We start from the raw sequence: 15,003 nt of genomic DNA, 5'->3' as shown, positions 1-15,003 counted from the left end.
GGTTCATGGTAAGTGTATGAGAGACCATTAATCAAATTCACCTAAATATTTTTTTCTTCCATTTTCTGCAAATCAGGTTACTGAGGAATAAGACTTTGACTTCTTTTTGTTTGCAAAGTCAAAAATCCATTGAAACCCAAAAACCAACAGTAGCAAAACATAAAGGGTAACATTTTCAAAAGCACTTAAAAAAAGAACAACAGGAGTACTTGTGGCACCTTAGAGACTAACAAATTTATTAGAGGAAGAAAAATAAATTTATTATTCTTCGGAAGTGGGCTGTAGTCCACGAAAGCTTATGCTCTAATAAATTTGTTAGTCTCTAAGGTGCCACAAGTACTCCTGTTCTTTTTGCGGATACAGACTAACACGGCTGCTACTCTGCTACTCTGAAATTTGACGATAATGGGACTTAAACACGTGCTTAACTGTGCTGCTGAATTGGAGCCCTATTTACTGAGGCCTTCTCTACCAGAAGAAGTTGCCCTAGTTTGTTTCCGGTAGCATTTTAAACCAGAATAGTTAAACTGGTGCAACAGGCTATGAACACACTCTTATTGTGGTTTTAAACCAGGCCTACTTCAGTTTGGGCAGGTCTACACTACCCGCCTGAATCGGCGGGTAGAAATCGATCTCTCGGGGATCGAATTATTGCGTCTCGTCGGGACGCGACAATCGATCCCCGAATCGACGCTTCTACTCCACCAGCGGAGGTGGGAGTAAGCGCCGTCGACAGGGAGCCGCGGAAGTCTATTTGCCGCCGTCGTCACAGCAGGGTAAGTCGGCTCCGATACGTCGAATTCAGCCATGCTATTCGCGTAGCTGAATTTGCGTATCTTAAATTGACCTCCCCCGTAGTGAGGACGTAGCCTTTGGTTTAAATCTATTAGGAATCGGTTTAAGATGAAGTGAAATAAGCCATTCTTAAACTGAAATCAGAACATCTATATAGGGGTTTGATCATTTAACTAAATCAGTTTAGAAAGTGATTTAAATTAAACTGGTGCAGTTTTCTCATATAGACAAAGCCTTATCCTTTCTCTGCCTCAGTTTTCCTATCTATACAATGGGGTTAGTGATGGTTACCTACATGTGCAATGTGCTTTGAGACCTATGGGTGAAGTGCTAAGCATTGTTATTAGCCATAGGTTACTGAATAGAATCTAACATGCGGGCAATGAGGATTTTTCCTTCCCGTGCACTGATAATTAGTGGCCAGTTACTGTGTTTCATGCCTCCGACTACTTTTTTCTCTTGCTAGGTACCTCAGCAGAACTGAGTGGGGTCAGACATATCAAAATAGAGCCAGATGAGCTGGACATCATTCAAATCACCGTTCCAGGTAAAATATAAAACTTTTGAATTGCTCAGAAATATCTAGGCAAAGAACATTGGCCTTAGATTGCACTGCGTGAAGGTTTTGCTTTGGGAAAGGCAGGTTGCAGGAAATTGGGATGTCTCCTCATCTCACTTTCTTTTAGGATGAATTTCGCCCCCAAATCCCTTTCGAAAGTCAAATTCCAGCTGTGCATCAGAAGTTAGCTGATTTCTTGGGAAGGCCTTTGGGATAACACCGGGCTTTGTTTTTCCAAGGGGTTGTTCTGTGTCAGTTCATTTTATGCCTTTCACCCTGTCCCTGTCCCACCTCTGGCCAGGCAGGCTGGGAGCAGACTCTTCTGGAGCGGATGCGAACACTGCTCTTTAGGTGATAAGCCAGAAGCACTGAGATGATAGGTGACCATTGCCTTCCTCTGTCCCTGTGCTCTCCACCCGAGCCCCAGTGAGTTTCCCTGTCCCCATTTACAAAGGTGGGAACTGACACACAAAAAGTTAAATTATTTGTCCCAGGTCACGTATCAAATCCATGGTAGGACTGAGAGTAGAATCCAGATTTTCTGACTCCCAGCCCTGTGCAAAGAAAGCCACAGACCACCTTGCTTTTAGAGGGAGCAAATTGGAAACAGTGGTTGCAGCCTGTTGGAGAAGAATATGGAGTGGGTCTGGAAGGGATTTTAAAGTGACCTCACTTTAAATGGTCTCTGTCGATTTATTCTGGAGATGAACACCTATGGGGTGGATGCACCAGTGTGAAAAAAATGCTGTTAGGCTGATCCCTTTAAATTGTGGCCTCCGCGTTTCTATAGCACTGTGCATTGGCTCCTGAGGGTGTAATTGGATCATGAGCCTATTAAAAGCTGGTGTTCTACCGTCGCTTCTGTCTCTCATTAGCTGATATGCCCTGTAGGACCACTGGTGACGTCTCTGCAGCCTGCATCTGGCTAGGGCTTATCATTGTACAAGTGAATAAATAGTAGCTCCAAGCAACCAGTTGTAAGGCTACCAAGCTGCCAGTGAGCAATCAGTGATGCACATATGCTAGATAGTCTTGTTTCTCACACACACACACACACACACACACACACACACACACACACACAGTACTAAACGTAGCAGGGTCTAGAATTGTTCAGTCACTCTGGTAGGGTGAACCACACATTTGCTGCCCCCTGTCTTGCCATGACCCACCCTAAGAAGGTGTCCTGCTGGAGGGAAGGGCAATGACTTCAGATCTCCAGGGATTACCTAGAGTGGGTTCCCCAGGCAGAACCAATGAGACTTAGTCCTCTGGAATTTAACGGGGCTGGCAGCAGACTGAGGTCAATGAGGGCCCATCAGGCCAGATAAAAAAGGCTGGCGGCTTTTCCAAGGGGCCAGTTCTGGATGAAGCCCGGGACAGGGAAGGCTCACTCTCCTTGTCCTAACCCAAGTAACCTGGCCTGACCAGGCCTCTCTCCTTGATAGGATTTGCTCTGTGAAGATATAGTTATGGTCTTTAATGCCCAAGTGGCTATTTTGAGTTCAGATATGGCTTCTTTTCTGTTAATGCCGGAAGGGGACTAGATGGAGAGCTGATCTGGCCAGAGGGCTAGGCCACAGAAGTACCAGACCATTGTGGTGCTAGAAAGGAAGAACCCCTGAAAAGCTGTGTCCTGACACAAGGGGGCAATCTGGTACACAGCTGTAATTCCAGATTAACCCCTTTGGCTTTATGGGGGTTACCATGGATTTATATCTGTGGAACTGAGAGCAGAACGTGGTCTCCCATCTTTTCTTTAGCCCTGGTGTTTGGCTATCCCGGCCTATTGAGTGTTGTTTTGGGGAACGTGTGCATGAGTGAATTAGATGGATCAGTTGGGTCAGGGGAAGGGGGCAGGTAGACAACGCAAGTTGGGTCAGGTGTGATCCAGCACAATAAGCATGTCGTTTTGGAGTAGACGGTGGAGAACGGGCTGAAAGGAGACATGCAGGATTGGACCCAGAGTGCATTCATGAGCCACTGACCTTTGGGGAGAGGATCACCCGGAAAAGCTGATGGGCTAACAGTCAGTGTTGGGATCCTCTACAGCAAAGTGGGTAAATAGTTTCTGAAGGCAAGACCACAAACTTCACCTAATTTGTTTCCTGTCTGTTGTATAAGGTTGGAAGATCTCAAATGTTTATATTCCTGACCAGGGCACCAGTTCAGGAAAGCATCCCTGTTCAGGAGGGGCGGCTAAGCACATGCTTGAATCCCATTGAAATCACTGGGACCTAAGCACTTGCCCAAGGCCCAGATCCTAGGCACCTAACGCAGATTAATTTCAGTGGGAGATAGGCACCTAAATACCTTTGAGGATCTGGGCCAAAGTGCTTTCTTGCGTTGGGTCCTAGAGTTGTTGAGGAGCCAGTGGTCACAGGCCATAATGGGGACAGCAGCATTGAAAACACTGGGTTCTGGAGAGTAAAGAGGAGAGATTACAAGCTTTCCTGAGGAAGGCTATTCCTTGGGCTGGTATTTATAGAGTTGTTACCTTAGCTAGGTAGTGCACCAAATGGTAGGAACATCTTAAGAGGTGATTAGTAAGGTGGACTTTAAATTTGTTTTACAAGCATTAACTACATAGTAACCTTGAGGGAATTAGAGCAAGAGCATGACTTTGAATGTGTCCAACTGGGAGGTGACGCTCTTGGGAGAAATAACGCCCACGCTAGCTGTACTTCAGATGGTTCTGAATTAGAGCCACCTGTGTTAATCTGATGCAACTCCATTGAAGTTAATGGAGTCACTCTGGATTTTACACCAGTTTAATGAGAGCGGACTCTATCCCATAGTTAATAGAGAGGAAGGGAAAAGGATCCGGGTATATTGCTAGAGCAAACATTTTCAGCTTGCCATGTAACAAGAGGAGAAGAAGGCTAATGGCTGGCATTAATAGGTGTATTTTATATAAATTTAAGGAAACTGAGTTATCCTAGTTTTTGAGCCCTGATTAGATGACACTTGGAGTTCAGAGTCCACATAAGGTAATAAAAATGGAAGGCCAGTATAGTTAAATTAAAGGGAGTACAGTTTAGGGCCAGGAAGATGATGAATAAAATGTTGGAGGAAACATTGATGAAATTTGGATTATTTATCCTTAGAGGAGGTGATTAAGTAGTGACCTGACTGAAGTATTTAAAGTAGCTAAAGGTTTATTTTAAAATTAAATTTGGAGATCTCTTTGAAGGCATTGGAGAGGCCAACACTAGAGGAGACAGGCTTAAATTAAGAGGGCATACGTCTAAGAAAAATTAATGCTGCTTGACTCCACCGCCCGCTCCTCAGGTAGATCATTCCACCAACTCGCTGCCTCACTCCATAAAAGAATGCCTCCTTAAATTTTTAAGCCAGAATTGGACGTCTAGATATTAAGCCATCATGAAGCCATTTTTGGTCTTCACCCTTTGTGAGCTTATGAGGAAACTTTTGCAGATGATGCTATTTTCCCCAATTTGGGAAGGTGGAGAGGGTTTAATAGATGTTTCTGATGTCCTCTTACAAGTGTTAGTGTATAGGAGAAAGATAGCAGAGGTGTCATCAAAACATTCCAGACACTGTGGCCCAGATCCTCAAAGATATTTAGGCGCTTAACTCCCATTTCATTGGGAATTAGATGCCTAAATACTTTTGAGGTTGTGGACCAGTGTGAGTAGTTCTGCTTCTGGTCCTATGTGCCCTTGTGACTGTGTAAGTGCATCCTTTATCAAAGCAACATGCAGAGGCTCATGTTGGGTAGGTTAGTTTTTCATGAATTCTTGTGGATGGACCATAAAGCTCTGAAGTCTGCTTCCAGGGACAGTGACTGGGCTGTCAGAACTGTCTTTGGTGCTTTGTTCACAGACCGATCCCCCGGTTCCGATGAAATGCACGACCCAGTGACCAGCCGCATGACTTCAGACGATTCCAACTACATGCTAGAAACAGTAACAGGTAATAACAAAAATAATAAACTGCTTGGAATTAGAAAGCTTGGAAATCCTACAAACATCCAAAAAGAAATGGAGTACAAATTTCAGGCCAAGCTTTACAGTAATAGGAGCCTAAAGTCAGGGTCCTAATTCCACAGTTTTACACATCAGTAAGTGTTCTGACCTTTCAAAATTGCCAAGCACCCAGCAACTCCTATTGACCAGTAAGAACTGCTGGGTGGTCATCACTACTGAAATTGGGTCACTCATTTAGGAGCACAAATATGGAAATAGGAGCCGAAGAGGCTTCTGTCACTAAAAGTCTTGGCCTAAACATGTAGCCTTGTTGCTCTGAAGCCGCCTTAACTGTGTCCAATAGAAAACACATTTGATAATTCAGAGGCGAAGTGTGTCAAATATTTGTTTATTTTTTCCCCCCATCGCATATTTAAATATTGTCATTGTTATTATTTATATTACAATAATGCCAAGACTGGGATCCCACTGTACTAGGTGCTGCACAGAGTAAGGGACAGTTCCTGCCCCGTGGACTCGTCAACTAAAAATAGATGTAAGCTCTTTGGGGCAGGGAGTATGTTTTTTGTGGTGTTTGTACAGCGCCTAGCACCACGGGGCTCCTAGGTGCTGCAATAATAAATAACCGTAATAACGAAATAGGCAACAGGTGGAGAGGAATCAGAGGGACAGAGGGGAAGTGACTTTGTTCAAGGACATTCCACGGGGCGAAATGGATGTAAGATCCCATGCCATAAGCCCCATTAGGTGGAGAAGACATGCTGCTGGGAGAGAAGGCCCCCTGGTTTTCATGGCACATGTGGCTGGCAATTTGCAGAAGCCAGAAGGAATCGTAATGAGCACTGTGTGAAAGGCAAAATAAGATGAGAAAACAGTTGAATTAAAAGCACGGTCAGCAAGGGCCTTTCCTTGAGGGTTAATGTTTGTAACATGAAAGCAGAATCATTTAATGTAATCGAGAGAGACTAACGAGAAAAGGTTGTGGCCCGGATTCAACCTAGACCTCTTCTGACCTTCCCCAAAGGCAGCTCCCTACAGCCTAAGTAGCCCCTCTTATAGCCTTTGCTCTGGGGACCTGTGAAAGGAGATGTGAATCTGAGCCGAGATAAACCCCTTGCTCGCTGGGGACCAGACAGTGCCCTTACAGACTGTCAGAAAGATGGACCAGAAGGCATGTCCTGTGTCACTCCGCTTTGTGCTCTGTTGACTGAAGTGGGGGTGGGGGGGCAGTCCCCAAACTTCTCTGCTTTGTGGGTTCTGTTCTCTGGGAAATGCTGGCTATACACTGGACTGTTTTTCCCAGCATAGGAGGAATATACTCCATTTAGCTAGCTAGCGCATCTGGCTGTATCTTCATCCCTCATTCTAGCCTCAAGCAAATTCTCATGCCTGCTCCTTGAGGTGTCTTGGGGAACGTTGACTGATTTATGCAAGAGAAACTGCTAAACCTTTGCTTTCCTTCCAGTTTCAGATAAAGAGCCCAGCCAGGACTTAAGACACGAAGAAAAGCCGATGGAAGGTAAGAATGAATTTGTAATAAAAGCAGGCCAGCTTATCCTCTGATAATCTCAGATTTGTTTAAAGCCTGATTAAAACAGCTGTATTTTATTTTATTATTTATCATGATTTGTATGATCAAAGGGCCCAGTCAGGGACCAGGACCCTATTTTGCTAGTGCTGTACAAACACAGAACAAAAAGACAGTCACTGCCCCAGCGAGCTCCCGATCTGAGTATAAAACAAGAGAAAACAGATGGCTGTAGACATACTGCATTGGGTGGACCATCTAAATTCTTGGCAAGGTAACTAGCTTCCCAGCCACCCTGTTCAGAAGCGCATCTTTATATTTCAATGACTAGATCATCAGATCTATCCCGATTGGTTGTATATCAACATCACTCCATTGACGTTAGTGAAATCGCTTCAGTTTGTACCAGCTGAGAATTGATCCCAGCAAATTTACTTGCCATAAGCGCCAACTTTCTCTGGTGTCGGTGGGTGCCTGCCCCTCCCGCCCCTTTTCCCACCCCAGGCCCTGCCCTGATTCCACCCCATCTCTGTCCCTGGCCCCACCCCCATTCCAACCCCGCCCCAAAGTCCCCACCCTAACTCCGCCCCCTCCCTGCCCCTATTGGATCCCTTCCCCAAATCCCGGCCCCGCCTCTTCCCCCATCGCGCCGCGTTCCTCCTCCTCCCCCCTCCCTCCCTGCCCTGTGAATCAGCTGTTTTGCGGCGCAAGCGCTGGGAGGGACGGGGGAGAAGCAGGACGCAGCGGCGCACTCGCGGAGGAGGTGGAGGTGAGATGGAGCAGGGGGGCAGGACGGGGCCATGGGGAGCTGCTGGTGGGTGCTAAGCACCCATCAATATTTTTCCGTGGGTGCTCCAGCCCCAGAGCACCCCCGGACTCAGCACCTATGGTATCAGCTGCAGGTTTGGGGGTTATTTTTTAAGTATAAATTGCAATGATGATTAAATCCTTTACTATTGGTAGTCTGTCCAAGTCATGTCACTAAGAGCTTGATTGTGTGCTCACTGACGTTAGTAGCAAAGCTCCCGTTGACTTAAATGATGCAGGAGCAAGCCCTGAATTAGCAGCTCCCCAAAGTGAGAAATACTGGCCATCCCAGTCAGCTGTTCATCTGGCCACAGAGTAGCGTGGAGGTTAGTAGCGAAGGCGGGGAATGCCTTCCTGACTGCCGCTGGACCAGAGACTAAATGAACAACACAAATGGAAACAACTCTTCAGAGTTTGGAGCACAACTTCTCAGTGTTGTTTCAGTGTTGTGTAATAGGCCTGTTTATCTCTAAGTGGTCCAAACATGAAGTCTTCAGGCTTGGAAAATGAGTCATGTGTTGTGTTGGAGTGAAGGGAGAGAGATTGAACACGGAGAGATTACAGAACAATGTGAGAGTGGTGTGAACTTTGATTCAGGCCACGTGTGCCTTGTATCGAAGGTCACTCCTTTTTATTTTCCTGAAAATGGCGGTGTTAATTCTTGAGGACTTGATAATTATCCATACAGTTTATTCTAGTCTATATAATAATATTATTTGTCAGAGAGGCAGCATGGTCTAGTAGGTACAGCACCGATGAGTGAGTCAGGAGACCTGTGTTCTAGTTCCAGATCGGCCCTGACCTACTGTGTAACCTTGGGCAAACCACTTCCCCTCCGTGCCTCTGCTTCTCCTCCCATCCTTTGTCGGTCTTGGCTATTTAGATTATAAACATTCTGGGACAGAGATTGCATCTGCTCTGTGTATGTACAGCACCAGCACAATGGTGCCCTGATCTCAATTGGGACCTGTAATACAAACTAGAATAATAAATATATGGCACTGCATCTTTTTGAATGGGTTCATTTTGATCCCATTGTTCCTTTCTAATTATCTCCAAAACTGATGTTTTCCTGCATAAGAACAGCCATACTGGGTCAGACCAATGGTCTGTCTAGCCCAGTATCCTATCTTTTGACAGTGGCCTGTGACAGATGCTTCAGAGGGAATGAACAGAATAGGACAATTTCGAGTGATCCATCCCCTGTCGTCCAGTCACTGCTTCTGGAAGTTGGAGGTTTAGGGGCACCTGGAGCGTAGAGTTGCATCCCTGGCCATCTTGGCTAATAGCCACTGATGGATCTATCCTCCATGAGCTTATCTAATTCTTTTTTGAACCCAGTTATACTTTTCATCCCATGGGAATGAGTGCCATAGGTTGACTGTGTGGACTATATGGCTAAAAATTAAAGGACAGAGCCCGTCTTTCAACCTCTCTTAAATAGTTACATTGTTGGTAAATTGACTTTTATCTGAATTTTTAATTTTTAACTTGATACTGTGTGGATGAGACATTTTTAAACAAACAATTACCCGTGTTTGTGCCTGAGCTTATGGTACTTTTGTTCTGCTGCCATTAGTCAGCAAGAGGAACTCAGCTGAACCAAAAGTATTGGGCTGAGTGGATAACAACATAAATATGACGAGATTGAATAGTAGCCTGTACGGAAAGAGACAAGCCATTTTAAAACAACAACTTGTTGTTTACTTGTGAAAATAGAGAGCCGATATGAATGAAAATCATGACACTTCCCACTGGGTGTGACGCAGGGAGATGAAAGGATATCAATATATAGATAAATAAAACCGCATGGGAGAAATAAATTATATCACCATCAAGAATGAGACAGATGCAAAACAATGTAATTGAGGAATCCTTCCTACCCCTCTGTGATTCCATTCACATCATGCAATGCACGCTATGATCTGACACAATACTGCCGCCTCTGAAAAACATTTGGCCCGTCAACCTATAGCACCGAGTCTCCGATGTTGCCCTAGGGCTGAAGGAGACTGGGAAAACCCATCTTGCCTGGGAGCTGAGATCAGCGTCACTGGTCACAAGAACCACTTGATCTTTTGTCAGCTGTGGGGCTTGCCAGTGACTCTTCATGATGTCGCTCCCCCATTCCTGGTGCGGATGGAGTTTGGTGGCAGCTGCTGCAAGGAATGGCACTGGCTGTAAAGGAGCAGAGGTTTTAAGAGGGCCTCTCCAGGTCAGTGGAGAATAGGGCTGTCCCGACAGCTTTATTGTACGTACCCGGGGTTAGAGGTGGTTTATTTGTCAGTGTGTTTCTCTTGTTTTCCAGATGGCCTAGGTGACGTTTTAAGTCATTTGAGGAAACAAGTTGAAACTTTGTTCAACACGCGATACGGTAAGATGTTCATTAGCCATCATTCTTAATGCTGAGCGCCGGTCTCTGCCTTAGGGAGCTAAGAATTTAGCTAATTGTTCAGAGCTGTCACCTACTATTTCCAAACCGCTTGTTGACTGAACGTGAAGTCTAATTTGTTCATTTGCTATCTGCTGGGCTTACAAATGCATTGGGATTCTCACCGGACCTTGCTATTGCAACTCTTCCTCTTGATTTCCTGAAAAAAATCTCTCTAGCTGGCTACTACCTGCCCAGGAATTGCCTCAGTGACCCACAGACTTTCTACCACAGTGGAAAAGGGCTGGAGTATTTTCCTTTTCTGTTGTTTGAAAATGTTAGGAAGCCTTTTCAATAAGATTACTCTGGAGTGTGCCAAGGTATTGCGGGGCAGAGGGGGATTGTAAAAGGTCATCAGTGGAGTACAGCAGGGTGGTCCAGTGGATAGAGCACTGGACTGAGAGCCAGGAAACCTGGATTCCATTCTTACACCGTGCATCCTTGAGAAACTCATTTGAGTCCAGATTTTCAAAAGTACTTCCCACTTCTCCTGGGAAAATGGCATTCATTTCCACAGTGTCCCCCACTCAGTACAATAGGGCCCTGGTCTGCGAATCTTGATTGCGTTCACGGGTGAACGTGGGGCGCTCTCTCTCTCTCTCACACTCACACTCACACTCTCACACACACTCTCACACACACTCTCACACACACTCTCACACACACACACAAAACTGCGGAACAGAAAGGGACATGGAAAATTACAAGAACCTTTTGAGAATAAACAAAGTTTTCTGGGCCTGTCACAACCAGAATTCAAGGTTTTGTGAACCTCCCACAAGGGCTGATGTCACAAATACCAGAAGCAGAGCAGGGGAGCTGCAACCCTTAAGCTGCTACGGGCAAGTTTTGCTGGAGAAACACCCTTCACTGAGCTGAGGTCTTGGCAGTTAAAAGAAAGAGGAAATGGGATTTCAAATGTGTTTAAAAACGTACTTATTTGTCATGTTAAGGCTAAACCTTCCATTCTGTGGATTGAATTAGGATCTTAAAATGGGTTGTTGGGTGGTTGGGGTTATTTGTGGTGGGTGATGGTGGGGTTATGGGGTTTTTATACGTATTTAGAAAGCATATCAGTTCCACATTAAGTGTGGGCGGCTCTAGATCAGAAGGCATCTTTAAAACAGGAAGCGCTTTCTAGGATGGTTGAAACAAATTGGTTTGCCATTGTTCTGCAAGACTGAACTGATCTGTAGAGAGGTTTTGTTCCTGGTTTCAGGGTAGCAGCCGTGTTAGTCTGTATCCTCAAAAAAAACAGGAGTACTTGTGGCACCTTAGAGACTAACAAATTTATTAGAGCATAAGCTTTCGTGGGCTACAACCCACTTCTTCGGATGCATATAGAGTGAAAAACCTGTTCCTGGTGACGCTAGTTTATTAAAGAGCGTTAGACTTCACAATAGGTTTCCAGTGGGAACTGGATTACTCCCAGGTTTGGCAATGAGCAGAGCCTGTCAACTCCAAATTGCTAGCTCATGTTCAGCCCAGGGTCTTATTTTTTTCTTTTTGACCAAAAGCTGTTGCTCTGTGATGGCTGTTCAGCAGCCTGTTGGCTGGATTTTCAAAAGAGCTGAGCTCCCAATGAATGCAATGGAGAAATCCCCACTTTCTCCACAGAGAACAATGAGCAGGAGCTGCTGTGAGCCAAGCGCTTTTGAATCTTGAGCTATGTGTGAAATGAGCTTGTGTCCTCAGTCTGGTTCCTAGTGGACAAGTGTCCTCATCACAAAAGCACTGCAAGTGTTGTCACTAACTACCACCCTTGGTGCTAGCTTCTGTGGAGTGGCCGGGAGCTGCGCTCTTGCCCTTCAAAGTTGTCCCTCCACATCAAAGTTAAGGCGTCTTGGTAGGGCATGTTTAAGATACACAGAGGATTCCAGTCACCAGGCCTGTCAGTCCAGTGCCTTTCAACAGCATTAAGTTCTCCCAGACCACCTCTATAACAGTAGAAAGTTACCTAAGACCACTCTAGAACTTGGTTCTTGACTGTGTATAGCCATGGCTTGGCCTGTGTAACCCAGTGGTGAGTGCATGTGATATGGGCAGCTCTGTGCTGATCTGCAGAGGATAGGAGTCTGTGACAGCCCCAGGTGGGGAGCCTGAGCTCTCGAGCTCAAGTTGTAGCAGTTTGTGCATTTAGCTGTGGCAGTCCCCAGTTCAAAAGCTAGTGTGTTGGTCAAGATGGCCCAGGGAGAGGCCTGTAATACACCCCTCCAGGGGGTTAAATTTGCACTACAGAACTGTCACAATATGGTGCTTCTGTGTGCAATTCCTCCTTCTGTTCCAGAAATCGGGCAATTGCAGAGAGAGGGAGAGCTATGGGGATACAGACATGGGGGTCCCTGTTGCTTTAAGAGAGTGTCTCCCAATGTTTTCAGGAACAAGTACATTGTTGAGAGGCAGGTTACATGTTACGTTTAACAAGCAAATTCAGAAGAAAACCCAGGATTGTTTAGTAGATTTTTCTCCTCTTTCCATAGGGTGCTCTACAGTCTGTATGACTCAGGTTCATAAAGACACGCCCAGGAGGATGTGTGTGTGTGTGTGTGTGTGTGTGTGTGTGTGTGTGTAAACCTCCCCCCAAAACATAGGGTGTGATGTCAGTTTTACTTGGGCCCAACTTGAAGGCCAAATGAACTAATGAGACTTGATCCTTACTCAGCTAAAGCCATAGGAATTTCGGAGCCTGTCAAAGTCCCCTACGCCAAGTTCCTGATGTACCCAGAAGACCTGTTTGTGGTGGGTTTGCCTGAAGGCATCTTACTCCGGCGTCCTAACTGCTTTGGGATTGCAAAGCTGAAAAAGATACTGCAAGCTAGCAACAGCATCCAGTTTGTCATTAAGAGGTAAGGCAAGTCTGGTTAACCTCTTATTGGTACAGTATCTGCAAATCTCTCAGGGAGGCTGCACCTTATGCTACTGTTTGTGCTTTTACTTCTAAAGAAGAGACCTGTGTTCCATAAATTACCTGGAACACATCCGGAGCTTAATCTTCTGCAATGAATGTTCCCTATGAAAGCGATCAGATGGTTGCTTTGTTTGAACAATTGCTCAAAGGAAGCGATGATATCATTGACCTCCTCCTCATGCGCTTTGCGGGGGGGGAAGGGTGGCACTGCCTGGCTCAGAGGATTTGTAATAGGATACAAAGCTTGCCACCTTCAAGTCTCTGGGTCAAGTGCTCCGTAGGTCATTGCTATTGGAATCCAAAGTCATTGCCTGGAGGGAAGCGCTGACTGCAGAACTTCCCTGGAAGTGTGGATTGATGCATTTGAATTTGCAGGATGTGAGGCTATGTGACAGTCTTGTGTTTTATATAAGGCCTTTCCTCCAGAATTACAACAAAGCCGTGTACAGACTGATCGTATAAAACTATTTGTATATATGTATAACCTGCTGGCTGAGTATGTTAGGTTTCCATCTAGTGGCTGGTGCATATATTGGATAAAGGCCTGCTATTACTGCCAGCTAATGGAGTTGTTTCTTTGGCTCTGACAGTAGAAGACTCTGCTTTTAGTGCTGAACATCCCAGGTTCCATCTCCACTAGTAACAAGGATGTGTTTGAGGGTGGGGGGACTGTGACATACACATGTATCGGTTTTTAGCCACAACTAAAATAGAGCAACTGTTAAAGCAGCCAACAGCAACATGGCACAACAGCGTAGGCTAGGAAGGAGAGAAGAATTCTGTACCCAGTAGAAACTGCAGTTATAATTTGTCCATAAATGCTGAGGTCGATGCTGAGGAAAGCACCACAGGATAGTCCGTGACCACAAATGGGCAGAGGCTTGGTTTTACATCTCGTGACAGGCCGCACCTCCAGCAATTGAATGCTCCGTAACACCATGCCAGGACATTATAGCAGTGTGGAATTAAATGGAGGAAATCACTTTACTGCATCAGCAGCAAAACTTCCTGCAGCACCTAAGATTTTCAAAGCCACCGAGGGGAATTAGATTTTATAACCCCCATTAATTTCCATAGCAGGCTGGCATCTAACTCCCCTAGGTGGAGGTCTCCCATCTAAGTGCTAATCCAACCTAGCTCTTCTTATCTTAGATGACCTGATTTAATCACAGCTGTAGGTGGTATAATTGCAGGCCTTTAGCTTTGTAGAAATCCAATTGAAGATTGTGTTTTATTTCCCCAACCAGATGAAATAAATTGATAAGACATCTAAGCTTGACTGGATGAGAGGGGGCACAGAGGAGATGTTGGAACACGTTCTCTGGTCCTGCCCAGTTACAGATTTTTAGGGTCAGAGTTCAAGAGATGTCTGGTATTTATGCCTCAAACACCTTTTACTGTCTCTCTCGGAATGATTTCAAATTCTGGAGCCTCTGGCTTGCTAAGGAAGTGGTATTGGTGCTTACGTTCTGGCTGCTAGACATGTGTTAATCTGCTCTTGGGCACAACCTCTCCCTCACAGATGAGGGGACTAGTGGAGGCAAGGCTGGATGGCAGTTGAAATAGAAAATAAAAGTTGGGCACAGAATTTGGTTGGCATCCAACCAATACTTGATCTGCAAACTGACAGCAGGTTTGGCATTTGTGATTTGTCTTCTCACCTGTCCCACTCCTTCAAATCTACTTCTCTGTAGTATAACTTTAAACACCTGTATGTGGGGTTTGTAACAGGAACCAGTGTCCTGTCCTGGTTCATTTTTTATTATAAATAAAATTTTCTGCACTGCATTGTCTACGGAGAGGAACTGCGTTGTACTTGCGTGCAATAGAAGATGCTCAGCAGCTCTGAATTTAATCTTATCCCATAGGGTGTTACACTGGCTCTCTGAAGACTCTTCTGGCATGAAAATGATTTTCAAGCTTGCCTTATTGTACTGCAAGAGGTTTAAAATTGCATTAGCCATATGTGTGTGTTGTGTTCGTGGGCACGAGTGTTATCCTAGGGGACAGATCGTAGTAGTAAGA

At 45.3% G+C, this 15,003-nt stretch overlaps 1 protein-coding gene across 6 annotated transcripts in view; it reads left to right on the top strand.

The window, feature by feature from the left end:
* The window catches only part of GTF2IRD1 (GTF2I repeat domain containing 1), a 170,939-nt gene that overhangs the window by 115,666 nt on the left and 40,270 nt on the right, over window positions 1–15,003 (top strand). For all 6 annotated transcript variants that reach the window (XM_034752965.1, XM_034752961.1, XM_034752962.1 and 3 more), the window contains 5 exons: window positions 1,262–1,342; window positions 5,201–5,290; window positions 6,770–6,823; window positions 9,948–10,013; window positions 12,733–12,916. In XM_034752965.1, coding sequence (XP_034608856.1) covers window positions 1,262–1,342; window positions 5,201–5,290; window positions 6,770–6,823; window positions 9,948–10,013; window positions 12,733–12,916 — 475 coding nt within the window. The remainder of the gene's footprint in view (window positions 1–1,261; window positions 1,343–5,200; window positions 5,291–6,769; window positions 6,824–9,947; window positions 10,014–12,732; window positions 12,917–15,003) is intronic.

Source organism: Trachemys scripta, chromosome 18, assembly GCF_013100865.1.
Source record: "Trachemys scripta elegans isolate TJP31775 chromosome 18, CAS_Tse_1.0, whole genome shotgun sequence".
NCBI classification, from domain to species: Eukaryota; Metazoa; Chordata; order Testudines; family Emydidae; genus Trachemys; species Trachemys scripta.
This window is presented reverse-complemented; position numbering and strand designations above follow the sequence as displayed.